General features: G+C 40.0%; 1 protein-coding gene across 2 annotated transcripts; it reads left to right on the top strand.

Annotated features, from left to right (window-relative positions):
• Window positions 1–929: 929 nt before the first annotated feature.
• Sap18 (Sin3A associated protein 18) lies at window positions 930–10,839 on the top strand. 2 transcript variants are annotated; one of them, XM_047552258.1, is made up of 5 exons: window positions 930–1,028; window positions 5,303–5,418; window positions 5,610–5,719; window positions 10,014–10,136; window positions 10,611–10,839. In XM_047552258.1, exons 1-5 carry the CDS (start codon window positions 974–976, stop codon window positions 10,765–10,767), a joined length of 561 nt encoding a protein of 186 aa, XP_047408214.1. In that variant the 5' UTR covers window positions 930–973; the 3' UTR covers window positions 10,768–10,839. The 2 variants fall into 2 exon arrangements, with proteins under 2 accessions (XP_047408214.1, XP_047408216.1); XM_047552260.1 differs by lacking the exon at window positions 930–1,028 and having other exon boundaries at window positions 5,290–5,418.
• Window positions 10,840–13,065: the final 2,226 nt, after the last annotated feature.

Below are 13,065 nucleotides of genomic sequence, written 5' to 3'. Positions count from 1 at the left end.
ATCCCCTGCCTGGCCCATAGTTTGGTGTTTCTCAGTAATTTGTCCACAGGCCAACTGCATACCACGCAAACCTATCAAAAAATATTCTCTGCAGGTGACCTTAGAGGGACTGTAAGTACATTTACTACCAAAACTAGTGGCCGTCCATGTTCCCTCTGAGAGGTTCTGCTTTTCTTTTGACTGTAAGGCTAAGGTTTCAGAAGCGTGCTAGTCGCAAAGTCCCAGAACTCACTGAGCGTGTGTCTGCCCACTCTGCCCTGCTCAGAGCAGCAGATGTGTGGTCAGCGTAAGGCGTGCGTGTGTGTGTGTGTGTGTGTGTGTGTGTGTGTGTGTGTGTAAAGCAGGAAGTGCTGGCTGCTGTCTCTCCCTTTGTCTAAAGAAAGACACACAGTTCACAGTAAGGTTCCCCTGGCTGCCTAGTCACTCCCAATTCATAACCTCTGTGTGAACGACAAAGCACTCCATATACCTTAGCAGAGAAAAAAACAAATGCGCCAAGTTACAAATTAGATGTTATTAAAGACCCAGAGATTATGGAAGAATTATGAAGAAAAATATATCTTTAATTGTCCTGATGCCAATTAAAGCTGTTTTCACCTGGCCTCTTAACTGCCACCTGTTGGTCTCTTTTCAGTAGCTCAGGATTGTGACTGATCTCTGTGACTTTCCTTAGTAAACAGCAAGAGTGCCCATTACCGTTATTGTCTCTCCTGGCTGTTCATTTCTTCATTTATTTTCATTTTGGGGGGTACTGGGGATTGTGCTCAGGGGCACTCAATGACTGCGCCATATCCCCAGCCCTAGTTTGTATTTTATTTGTGTTACGGGCAGGTGTGTGCCACCATGCTCAACTGAACTAAGCATTTTGGAAGAAATCGATTGAAATAAATATTTGTCTGAACTTGTGCTTGGTTGCCACAAAGGTGAGTCACAACCCTCGTGAGAAAGACTGAGCAGCAGGGAAACCGGCTCAATGGAAGAAGTGGGTCCTCAGATGTCCTTAACAGAGCACATTTCCATCCCAATTGGTGAGCAACCGCTTCTGTTCTGAATAAGTCTGTCTTCTTTCTATAACATGTAACATTTTAAAGTGTGTCATAATGTTTAGTCATAGGATAAGAAAACGTACTGATCACCAGTTTGGTATTTATGATAGGAATATGAACCAGAGCACTCAGCGGTATTCCATCTTCTTCTTGAAAGCACTCAAGATGCGGGAACTCACGCAAGAGATTTTATTTTTTAATTTTTCAATTGCATAAAAATTGACATTTCTTTTTAAATTTTAAAAAAAAAAATTTACAGACTGCATTTTGATTCATTGTATACAAATGGGGTCTAAGATTTTTCTTACTCCAATTAGAACAGCTATTATCAAGAACACAATAATAGATGTTGGTGTGCATGTGGGGGAAAAGGCACACTCATACATTGCTGGTGAAGTTGCAAATTGGTGCAGTCACTCTGGAAAGTAGTATGGAGGATCCTCAGAAAACCTGGAATGGTTCCACCTTTTGACCCAGTTATCCCACTCATTGGTTTATACCCTAAAGGACTTAAAATCAGCGTACCACAGTAACACAGCCACATCAATGTTTATAGCAGCTCAATTCACAATAGCTAGATTGTGGAACCAACCTAGATGCCCTTCAACAGATGAATGAATAAAGAAACTGTGGTATATATACAGAATGGAATATTATTCAGCCATAAAGAAGAATAATATTGTGACGTTTGCAAATAAATGTATGGAGTTAGAGAATATCATGCTAAGTGAAATAAGCCAATCTCAAGAGAGTTTAATAAGCAGACAAACATAGAGTTACTGTCCTCAAGAGCAAGAGAAAAAGAAAGAGCACTGATAGCAGGGAACTACCCTTAAGTAGTGGAAGCCCACAGGCTAATTAAAGTTAACAATCTAGATTGAAAAGTAGTGTGTGGGGAGAGGGCAGAATCAGGGTGCAGCCTTGCTCCTTTCACTTCTGTTCACTGTCTACAAAGTGGATAAATGGCTCCTGTGGTCAGTGCATCATGATTGGCCTAGTGTAGTTGTAGTTATGCTTAAAATGCCCCAGAGGTACCTTTAGCCCACAGACACCAAACTTTGAGCAACTCTGTGTTTGCAGAGTCTCTGGGCCAACTGGTTGGAATCCACTCCAGTGGCCACAGCCTCGATCCTCCGTGCTTGTTTGTGAAGACAAGTCTGTGTACCCCGCCGACTGCCCAGCCTCCCTGGGTGATTGCTTGTCCTCCTGTCCCACCCCTCCCTGTCCCATCCCGCCCCAGATCCGGATCCATCCATGCTGCTCAAGTTGTCCTTGAATTCACGGTCCTCCTGCCTCAGCCTTCTGAGGGCTGGGATAGCAGGCGTGACCAGGACCCCGCTTGACTGCACATTTTCCAAGCCTGATTCAATCAGCCTCTGTGGCAGTTTTGTGAACTTTTAACATCTTTTCAGTCAGTGTTTTTTCTTAAACTGACCAATTTTCTCTTGTTTGTAGCGAGAACCCCAACCATGGTAGTTCTAATTCCAACTAAATTTCAGACTCATACCCTGGTCTCTTTCAGGCCACCTGGCCCTGCCCACCTCCCAGGTCTCATCTCACACTTTTCCTCTGTCCTCCCTGCTGCAGTCACCTGACTTTTTTTTTTTTTTTTTTTTTTCCCCATCTCCCCTCGTGCCCCTACCCAGAGACCGCCTTCCGCCTGCAACGCGCATCTCCCAGGTCTTCTCCCAGCTTCCCCTGCCCAGTCCATGTCACTTCAGAGCACACTGCTGGGGCTGGGCATGCAGCTCAGTGACAGTGCTCGCCTAGCACCCTTGAAGCGCTGAGTTCCATCCACAGCACAGCCCCCCCCCCCGGGGGGGGCAGGGACCAAACCAAAAACTATTGCCCTATTTGTTCTCTATCAAAGGTACCATGATCTGCATGATTTGAAAATAAACACATGCACACTGTGTGTACATGTATTTAATCGTACCTTGACTAACGTCGGGGATACAGTCTAAGAAATGTGTCATTATGTGTTTGTGTTGTGTGAACATCATGGAGTATACTTACCCAGACTAAATCAGTTGTGACTCCCTAGGCAATACAATCTCATAAAATGATTGAGGGGCTGGGGTTGGTGGCTCAGTGGTAGAGCCCTTGCCCAGCATGTGTGAGGCACTGGGTTCGACTCTCAGCACTGCATATGAATAAATGAATAAAATAAATGTCTATCAACATCTAAAACAAATTTGTTAAAAAATATTTTTTAAAATTCACAATTGAATGTGTGGTCTGTGTAAGCTCGGTGGGCGCGGTTAGCGGCCAAATAAAATTGGACAGAAAGTAGCAGAAGCAAGCTTTATTGGAATTTGGCTCTCGGGCGAAATTCCCAGACCCCCCCCGGGGTACAGCTTAAGTAAGGACCCAGAGAAAATCGAATGTGGCCCTGGCTGCCTAGGGTTTTTATAGGCCAGGATGGGAGGGGGGTCCTGCTGAGTGACAGGTGGATGTGAAGGGTCAGTGGAATTTTCTTGCCCACTTGATGGTCACCTTTGGCGGGCTGGCCTTTGTTCCAGCTGCTCAGCGCTGCCCACTACAGTCGCCTAAATTCCGACCTAACAGTCTGTACTTGACAAAAACAGTTCTTATGTCACTGACTGTATGTATACATGGTTGTGCTGTTTATTTTCTGTCTCTTTGACCCAGATATCCTTACTACGAGGGCAGGGAATTTGTCCTTTTCTTTACTTCTTAAGCATGTCATATAGTAAGTGCTACAAAATATTTATTTAAATAAGTGAATCGGTTTACAGTGTCATGTTACTTTTATTTGATCTTCACAATAATCCTGTCAGGTAGCTATGTGTCTTTTTTTTTTTTTTTTAAATCATCTCCATTTTTCAGGGAGGACATGAGACTTGTCTACGTCTGCAATTGAAAGAAGGAAGAGCCAGTCTCAAATTAGTTTCTATTTCATTTTTAATACCCTTATGAAAAAAATCTGATGTTCTTTCTGCCTTAATGTACTTTACAGACATTAAATATTTAAAGACTACTGAAGGTTTAAAAAAGTAAAAGATCGCACCTTTTTCTTTGAAGTGAACACTTCTTAGCAAAATAATTAAGCACCAACTTCACTGTTCACAATGTCCATACAAACAATGCCCATTCTACAAGGGGCATATGCATTTTAGGACCTGCCCACTTATTAGATTAAAGTGAAGGTGCCTGTGAAAGAAGTGAATGGAGCTGGAAATGAGTGGCAGGATCCACTTGACTTGCTGATATGTTGGGTGATAAAAGAGGCATCTAGGCTGCACTCCCTGGGTCTGCCTGCTTCTTCTCTCTCTTCTCTCTCTTGCCACTGTCAGAGTTTCTAATTTTTGCCAATCTAGTGAGAAATTTTAAACCAATCAATTAAAATGAATCTATGGCTTTTATGAGAACTCCTGATTAGTAATGACCTTGAGCATCTTACATGTTTATTGGTCTTTGGGATTTCATTTTTAATGCACCAGTTCAGTTATATACCCATTTTCGACTGGGTTGTCTTTTTCTTTAGTTCTTACATATTCTGGATTGTAGTTTTTGTCCATTGAAATGGCTTACAAATATCTTCTCCTGCTCTGTGGCTTATGATTTTCTCTCTTATGATGTATTTTGAAGGTTCAATTTTTCTTTTCCAGTTTACTTTAGTCAGATCAAATTTTTCTGATTAATGAGTTTCGTAGCACATATGCCTACCCACAGGTTATGAAAATATTCCAGTACGTTATTTTCCAAAAGTTCTGCTTTGATTGTTCATATTTAGGTCTTTGACTCGCTTGAATTTTGTGTGCGCGGCATGGGATGAGTACAGTTCATTTTCTTTCCCACTCCTGATTGTTTCCTCCCTCTCTGCAGCGCCTCTGTCCGTAGAGGAGTCTGTTACTCATTTCAGAAAGATCGATATTTTGCTAAAGTTGTTACTTAACGTCTGTAATGTTCTTAAGTGTTTTGTGTTAAGGTTTTCATCACTGCGTAAAAAAAACACCATTTTAACTGGTGAGCATTTAAGTTAGAAAAAAAATTGCTCGCCAACTAACCGAAGGGCTACAAGCCAAGATCGCTTCCACCAAAGGCTCGCCGCTGCTGCCGCCCGCGCACTCCTTGCCCCTCCTAGGGCGCAATACGCAAGCGCGCCCGACCCGGGCTCCCGCCCTGCACAATGAAATGCGCCTGCGTCGAGGAGACGCTCCGCCCTGTTCCCGGCGCTGTATAAAACCTCGCGCTTCTCCTCGCGAGAGACTTCGTGCTCATGCTCGCTGCAGGGGTCGGAGGTCAGGGCGAGCGTCTCGCGGGCCGAAGGAGGAAGATGGCGGTGGAATCGCGCGTTACCCAGGAGGAAATTAAGAAAGAGCCAGAGAAGCCAATTGACCGCGAAAAGGTGAGGACCCCGATTTTGTGGGTTAACGGAAGAAGTGGGGTGGGTCCGGCAAGGCAAAGAGACGCGGTCTGTGTGCGGGAGAAGGCGGTGTTTTTGCTCCGGGGGCAGCCGGGAGGCCGCAACGCCTCCTGGCTCCGGATTCACTTGGCTTCTGTGTTAACTTATGTTCTTCCTTTTCCTTCTTCCCCAAGACATGCCCGCTGCTGCTGCGAGTCTTCACCACCAATAACGGCCGTCACCACCGAATGGATGAGTTCTCCCGCGGAAACGTACCCTCCAGCGAGCTGCAGATTTATACTTGGTGAGCTCTGCGGCAGGGTCAGGAAACCTCTGTCGCCGACCTGCAGCTTGTCTTTGCAAGAACAGAATTTTAATACAAATTTCTCATTTCCACTTGGCGCCCTTAGATGTGGTTCTCAGAGGTTTTTGTTATAAGGTAGAAGGGGATTTGCTCATCTTGTAACGCTTTTATATTTAACGTTGAAACTTTGAGCCTGGTAAGAATTGACAGAATATTGCTATCACCATTGTGGCTGCCTGGTACAAAAACGATGTTTAGATCATTAAAATGCATCCTCGAGAGATTCAGCCGAATAAATGGTACTGAGAAAGCATGGTAAGGTGGAAGTGATGTTTGTTATGCTCAAAAAGTATTTCCATTTAATAGCACCAAAAATATGTCACCACTGAAAACCGAGTGATTTGTGCTCTGAAGCTTAGGGGAAAAACTTTGGGTGTGTTTAGTGAAGACTGGCATCCAAATGTTTTATATCATCATACCTCTCCTGTGCCCTACTCCAGATTAGGACTCTACCATAAGCCCGTAATTGGTGCTTGATTTGTACAGTTGGTATGATTAACATTCACATAGTTGCGCAGCTACCATTTCTGAAACGTTTTCATCCCAGCAGAAGGTGTATCCATTAAGCATTAACTTTGTACCTCTTCCCCCAGCTCCTGGTATCCTCTAATCTTTCCATATTTTATCTACTCATCTGTTGTTGAATGTTCAGTCTTTTTTTGCAGTTGTGAATGATGCTACTTTAGAACATTGGTGTATAAATATGTGCTTGCATCCCTATTTTCTGTCCTTTTACATTTATACCTAGGAGTGCATTGTTTGGTCATGTGGTAACTTTAATTTTTTGAGCTACCACTAAACTCTTTTTTACAGCAGTTGTACAATTTAATTCCCAAAAAGGTGTGTGTTTTTTTGTTTTTTTAGCCATAAGCCCCGTATTACAACCTAATCCTTTGAAGATTGGGACTTTGTCTTTTTTGGAAGATCTTGTTAAATTTATGTAGTATTACGATTCTTTCACATCTGTGTCAATTCAAGGGTAAAAGTTCTAGGAAAGTTGATATAACAGAATTATTCAGTAATGGCTTATCGAAAACTTGTTTTCCAAGATTAAATTTTTTCCAACAAATAAGATTTCCAGTTTTCAAAGTACTGTGTTCAGTGTATTGGAGGAGAATGTCATTCCTCTTTCTCCGTGGGAAATTGGTTCTAGGATACCCATGGATACCCAAATCCTAAGATGTTCAAGTTCTTTATACAAAATACCATTGTGTTTGCATAAAAGCTCCACATATTCTCTGGCATATTTTAAATCATCTTTAGATTTTATAATACATAGTAAAATTTAAATGTTGTGTAAATAGTTATTATACCATGTTGTTCAAGGACTAATGATGAAAAAGTAAGTCTATTGGTCCATGTTCAGTACAGGACCAAAGTATTCTTCTGAATATTTTCAGTTCATAGTTGGTTGAACTATGAATGTGGAACCCACAGATAAGAAGGTCTGATCATAAAGTAGGCAGTCCTAAGACAAGGTAAGGAGAAATTAGTAGAAGAGGATCCCACCAGAGACAGTACTATGTAGAGTTTAAGGAATAAGCCAAACACCACAGAAGTGGTATATTCCTGTCCTTGGGTACCCATTAAACAGGTAAAGCGGTTTACTGCAAATAATTGGCTTATGTGACTGTGGGGGCTGGGTAGGCCTCTGGGTCATTAATTTTTAGGACAGGCCCTCTCCAAAAGGAAAGGTGCTGAACCTTTGAGTATGAACATGAGCTGACATTGGTCTCCATAGCTAGAATTTCTTTGGGGCAGCCGCAAGTTTACTCTTAAGGCCTTTCTACTGATTGAATCAGGCCTGCCCAGGTTATATAGGTCAGTCTCCCCAATCTGAAGTCAACTAGTTACAGCCTTTAATCACATCTACAGAATATCTCATAGCAACTCATAAATTTGAATTTGGTTGAGTAACTGGGGCTATAGGTTTGCCAAGTTGGCCCATAATACTGAGCCTCACAGTCACCCAGCAAAGCCTAAGCCCCAAGGGAGTACTTCTTACATTCGCTATCTTTGTCCTCAAACTTTAGTAGTCAGAAAGCAATATTTGGCACTTCAGTTATTTGAGAAGATAGTCCATGAAGGGTGGAAAGCTGTTAGTTCACGTTGTCAGAAGTGGTAAAAGTTGTGAACTAAATTCCCCAAGTTGATTATGAGCACTATGACAGTATGGAAAACATTTTAGAAAGGAAAAAGAGTCCTTTCTGATATATATCACTAGTATATACTGTACTCAAGTCATTGATACAGAATAACATCCAAATATCAGGTTAAAAAGTCACCCCCAAGACAGGAATATCAAGTCTGATCTCAGAATTTATGCCATGGGAGTTCACTGGGGACAAAGTTAAAATGACCAGGGTTAATTATAATTGCAGAATAGAATATGAACTCAAAAAAGAATACAGAATTATATAAGAGGAAGGATAACAGTGAATCTTTATCTGAAGTTTTACTGACTGCTTCAATTTGACTTTTATTTTCTTCTGGTAGAGTAAAATTAAACAATTTTTATTAAAGTCATAATGTTTATAGCATGAATTATATTTTTGTATTGTTTCAGCATTAACATATGCTTGATATCTTGATTGGTGAGATTTGGGATATAATTTATTACATTATCTGCATATGACTTTTTCTCTGCTTTAAACATTGGGCACATATCAGGTTGGGAAAGGCAGTCGTGTAGCTTCTCCCTTGCATGACTGCCTAGTGTGGCCTTCTCTGGAAAAAATAAACTTTGAAACACAGATGGGTTGGAGGCAACATATACAGGGTTAAATAATGAGAGGTCAAAATCAAGCAACAATGGCAGGATGGAGAAAAGTAGAGGTTGATCTGTATTTAGGTAGAAACATCTAAATACAGGAACAAGGTGGGAAGAATTGAACAAACTCAGGATGATGACCTGGCATCTAAATGGGTGATGGTTCTGGGTGGGTTTTTTGTTTTGTTTTGTTGTACTTAACACTGAGCCATATCCCAGCCCTTTTATGTATTTTATTTAGACACAGGGTCTTGCTGAGTCCTTGGGCCTCACTAGGCTGCTTTGAACTCAAGATTCTCCTGCCTCAGCCTTCTGATTCTCTGGGATTACAGGCGTCTGCCACCATGCCTGGCAGATGATGGTATTTTTGATAGGAATATCAGAGAAAGGGTGTGTTTTGGGGAGAAAACTGTTCTGTTATGGGGTTAAAACTGTTCTGTTATGGGGTTATTGAGAAAGATTTGGGAGCAGTAGAAAATGGAAGATGACGTGGTCATCAGTATAGGTAAAGCCAGTGCTTTGATGTGGTGGTGATTTTTAGAGTACAGAGCTAAAATAATGAACCGTTTGATTTGATTTCCCTGCTTGATGCTGTTCGTTATAGTTCTCATTCTTCATGAGTGCCTAGTGTCCTTTTGCCATTTTCTAGCATTCTCCTGGCAGGATTGTTTCAGATTCCAAGCTGTCCACTTCATTTTTCCACTTGTCATGAAAGAAAACAATATAAAAAATGTATTCTGGGTGGGTTTTATTTCTAAGATGCTTATATATAAAGGTTTTTTTCAGATTGTGCCATATTAGCTCAGGAGACCCTATTAAGTTCTGAGTTCAAATATTTGCAGGGTAAGAATCTATATTATGAAAGGATCCAATGATTTGTCTTGAAAATTTCTTAGGCTCTAAGATTGTTGTAAAATCATAAGATTCCATCCAAGAAGGAAAAAACACACTTTTTTATGAAAATGCTTCCTCAGTACATTGATTCCAAGATGCTTTCCAGTTTGAGATTCTAAATGTGGAAGAGTACATGTCTTAGAAATAATGAAATAAAATTATTTTGTGTATATGAATTAATTTGGATTAGCTGCCTTTAGTGAGGTAAATCACGGAACCATAAGATGTTATGTAGCAATAGAACCTCTGAAATCCCTTTTAGTACTTATTGATTGTGCCAGGGATCAAACCCAGGACTTCATGCTTGTTAGGCAAATGCTCTACCACTGAGCTACATCTCTAGCCCTAAGTGTCTGGCTTTAATTCATCAGAAATTCCAACATTGAGCTAGTACAGGTAGTATTTGGAAGCAGAGTGTTTTTACCTGCTTTACAATTAAGCTTTAATATAAGACGTTGGTATTTTCTAACATAAGTCACAATTTGGACACCTGTAATAACTCATTGTCATTATCCTTGTTCCATTATTACTGACTAATATATGTACTTGTCTTTTAAAAAAAAAATTCAGGATGGATGCAACTTTGAAAGAACTGACTAGTTTAGTAAAAGAAGTCTACCCAGAAGCTAGAAAGAAAGGAACACACTTCAATTTTGCAATTGTTTTTATGGATCTTAAAAGACCTGGCTATCGGTAAGTAACTACTCACTTTTTTTTTTTTTTTTTTAATTTAATTTATTTATTTTTTATTATTGTACACAAATGGGATACATGTTGTTTCTCTGTTTGTACATGGCGTAAAGGCATACCATTTGTGTAATCATAAATTTACATAGGGTAATGTTTGATTCATTCTGTTATTTTTTTCCCTTCCCCCCACCCCTCCCACTACTCACTTTTAATTCTTGTAATCTCTTTGGCTTTGGCATGTTTTAATTGATAGGGATAATTCCTTTAATGAATTCTCTTCACTGTTATAGGAGGGGGTGTATTATTTTTTTTCAAACATTAATCACTTTTTATTTTTATGTTATCTAATATCTGGTTGAGCTTAATATAGTACTTTAATTTTTGAACTGTTACAAGATAAATTAACTCCCATGTGCAGTTTTGTTGTGCATACTCAATTAATTTATGGTCCAGTAACAGTTATTTCCTTTCCTGCAGAGTTAAGGAGATTGGCAGCACCATGTCTGGCAGAAAGGGAACTGACGATTCCATGACTTTGCAGTCGCAGAAGTTCCAAATAGGCGATTATTTGGACATAGCGATTACTCCTCCAAATCGGGCACCACCTCCTTCAGGGCGTATGAGACCATATTAAATTTTATTTACTATCTCTCGAATTTATTTTTCAGCCAGTTATGTAAAATAAACATACTCTTTCCTCCCCTGATTTTTGCCATTAAGCCTTTAAATTCTAAGCAAATTGTAATGCATCTATTTAGGAGTTAGATTTGGATGTACTATGAGTATGAATATTAATAGAAAGTCTGTATGTTTCACGCCTCTGTAAAATATGAAGAAAAGTGCTCTTAGCGTTCTGTGTAAAACTTGTTAAATATATGTGTACAATCAGTCTGAGTGTGAAAGTCAATGGAGGCATGGGAATAGATTTTCATCTCTTATATGAAGTTTATACAAAGTAGTGCAGGTGGATATTTTAAGTCCCAAAGGTGCAGAGCAAAAATACCATGAGATTGTATGAAATTTAGCATAAATTTGTGATGTAGCCTAGAGTATGCAGTTAGAAAAAGGGCCTGTGACAGTGAGGCAGCAGAGGTTTTTGGGAATGGTATGAGCTGAAGCAAGTTGAAGGAATTGTGTTGGAAGATATGGCCTGCCTTGGTTTGGTACAAAAACAACAGGTTAGAGAACAGTGCCATGGTAAGAACTTTTAGGCTTTAAAATGGGGGCTAGGACATTTTGAAGGCAGAAACTAATACCGAAGAAATAAGGGTTAGAACTTAGGGTAAGAGTAGGAAGATTAAAGATCTGAAAAATGGAAGAAGGGACAAAAAAGGAATCTTGCATATCCTGTTATGTGCTGGGGACTAGTGTGTGTGATTTGAGAGGCATTATAGTACAGTGATTAAGACTATATTAAATTTTAATTGCATTTAAATTCTGATTGTACCAGTAGCTCTGAAATCTTGGATGAATTAACTTGAATCAAGTCTCTTTTTTCAGTGGTTAATGGAGACACTAGTCTCTAGGATTGTGACCTAGGATAGTGCTTGTAGATAAGAAACAATAAATACTGGTTATTAGCCAGAAAGTGGGATTTAGTTAAAACTGGAACCTTGTCTTAATGCAGTGTTCAATTTGCATTTTGAAGTTTATAAACAGTGTGACAATATGTAGAAAGCCTATTTTTAGACTGACAGTAGAAAATTGAAATCCCCAAATGAAAACAGTGCTAAAAACATGCTAGTGGGCTGGGGAGATAGCTCGGTTGGTAAAGTGCTTGCCTTACAAGCACAGGGCCCTGGGTTCGATCCCCAGCACCGCCAAAAAAAAAAAAAAAAAAAAAAAAAGGCTAGTAGTCCCAGTTAAGTGAGTTTTATCTTGTGCATACAAAACAGTCATTTAAAATCTGATGACTTTGTGGAATTGGTGTCCTTGTTACAGTGAGTCCACAGTTGCAGATGAACCTGGAACCTTGATCTTAGTAGTTCTTAGATGCTGTATTTTATTCCAAACCCTTAGCTTATTTATTCTTTTAACCTAGATGGACCTGAGTTCCTAACTTTTTGGAGAATAGCCACAATTACCTTCCTGTTTGGGGGTCAGGGGGGTATACGATTTACTGTGTAGATCCAAAGGGTGGGAACCACAGTAAGGACCTTCAGAAGCCAATTTTTCATATGGTATGGTCTCTTACCTTACAAGGAGTTTCTTGTTAATTCCATGTTATTCTCTTACTAGTTTAAAATAAAGTGGTTTAGCTGGTTTGTCCAATTCTATCCTGTTGGTTCCAACATGAAATTTTTCCTTTAAAGATTTCAGTTTCCACCAAAAGTATAAAGTTCAAGAATACCTAGTGAGTTTGTTGTTGACTATGTAATAGGAAGAATTAAGACTTGGTCCTTGTTTGACTTTGCTAAGGAAGTATGACTTTAAGTAATAACTGAGCTATTTTTTCAGAAGTGGTCACTATGACAGCATCTTTCTCAGTGCTTTAGTGTCTTCCCTATCTGCCTCAATCGCTTATAGGTTTTTAGAGTTGAAATTTTTCCTTTAGAACACATGAGTTACAGTACATGACATCGCCCATGTCTTTTCAGTTTTCTCAGTGTCTAAAACTGGAATGGTTATGCCCATACTCATTGACTCAGGAGATGTTTCAGACAGAGATCAGTTGTGTGTGTGCATGCATGTGCATGTGAGGGGCAAGTATGAGTGGGGAGAGAAAAAGTTATTAAACTGTTAGGCCATGTTTAAAAAATTTAAACTCTCGTTATTCTTTAATAAAGAGCCAAACTCAGCTTACCTATTTCTTTTTTGTTTTTTGGGTACCAGGGGTTGAACTCAGGGGCACTCAACATTGAGCCACATCCCCGGCCCTATTTGTATTTTATTTGGAGAAAGGGTCTCACTAAGTTGCTGAGACTAGGTTTGA

This window comes from Sciurus carolinensis, chromosome 5, assembly GCF_902686445.1.
Source record: "Sciurus carolinensis chromosome 5, mSciCar1.2, whole genome shotgun sequence".
NCBI classification, from domain to species: Eukaryota; Metazoa; Chordata; class Mammalia; order Rodentia; family Sciuridae; genus Sciurus; species Sciurus carolinensis.
Note: the sequence above shows the minus strand (reverse complement) of the source record. Positions and strands in the feature narration are given on the sequence as shown.

Coding starts and splice junctions, on each gene's coding strand:
- Sap18 (XM_047552258.1), top strand. CDS start 974: ATGGAAGAAGTGGGTCCTCAGATGTCCTTAACAGAGCACATTTCCATC. Junction 5,720..10,013: donor GAGCTGCAGATTTATACTTG/GTGAGCTCTGCG, acceptor AAAAAAATTCAG/GATGGATGCAACTTTGAAAG. Junction 10,137..10,610: donor CTTAAAAGACCTGGCTATCG/GTAAGTAACTAC, acceptor CCTTTCCTGCAG/AGTTAAGGAGATTGGCAGCA.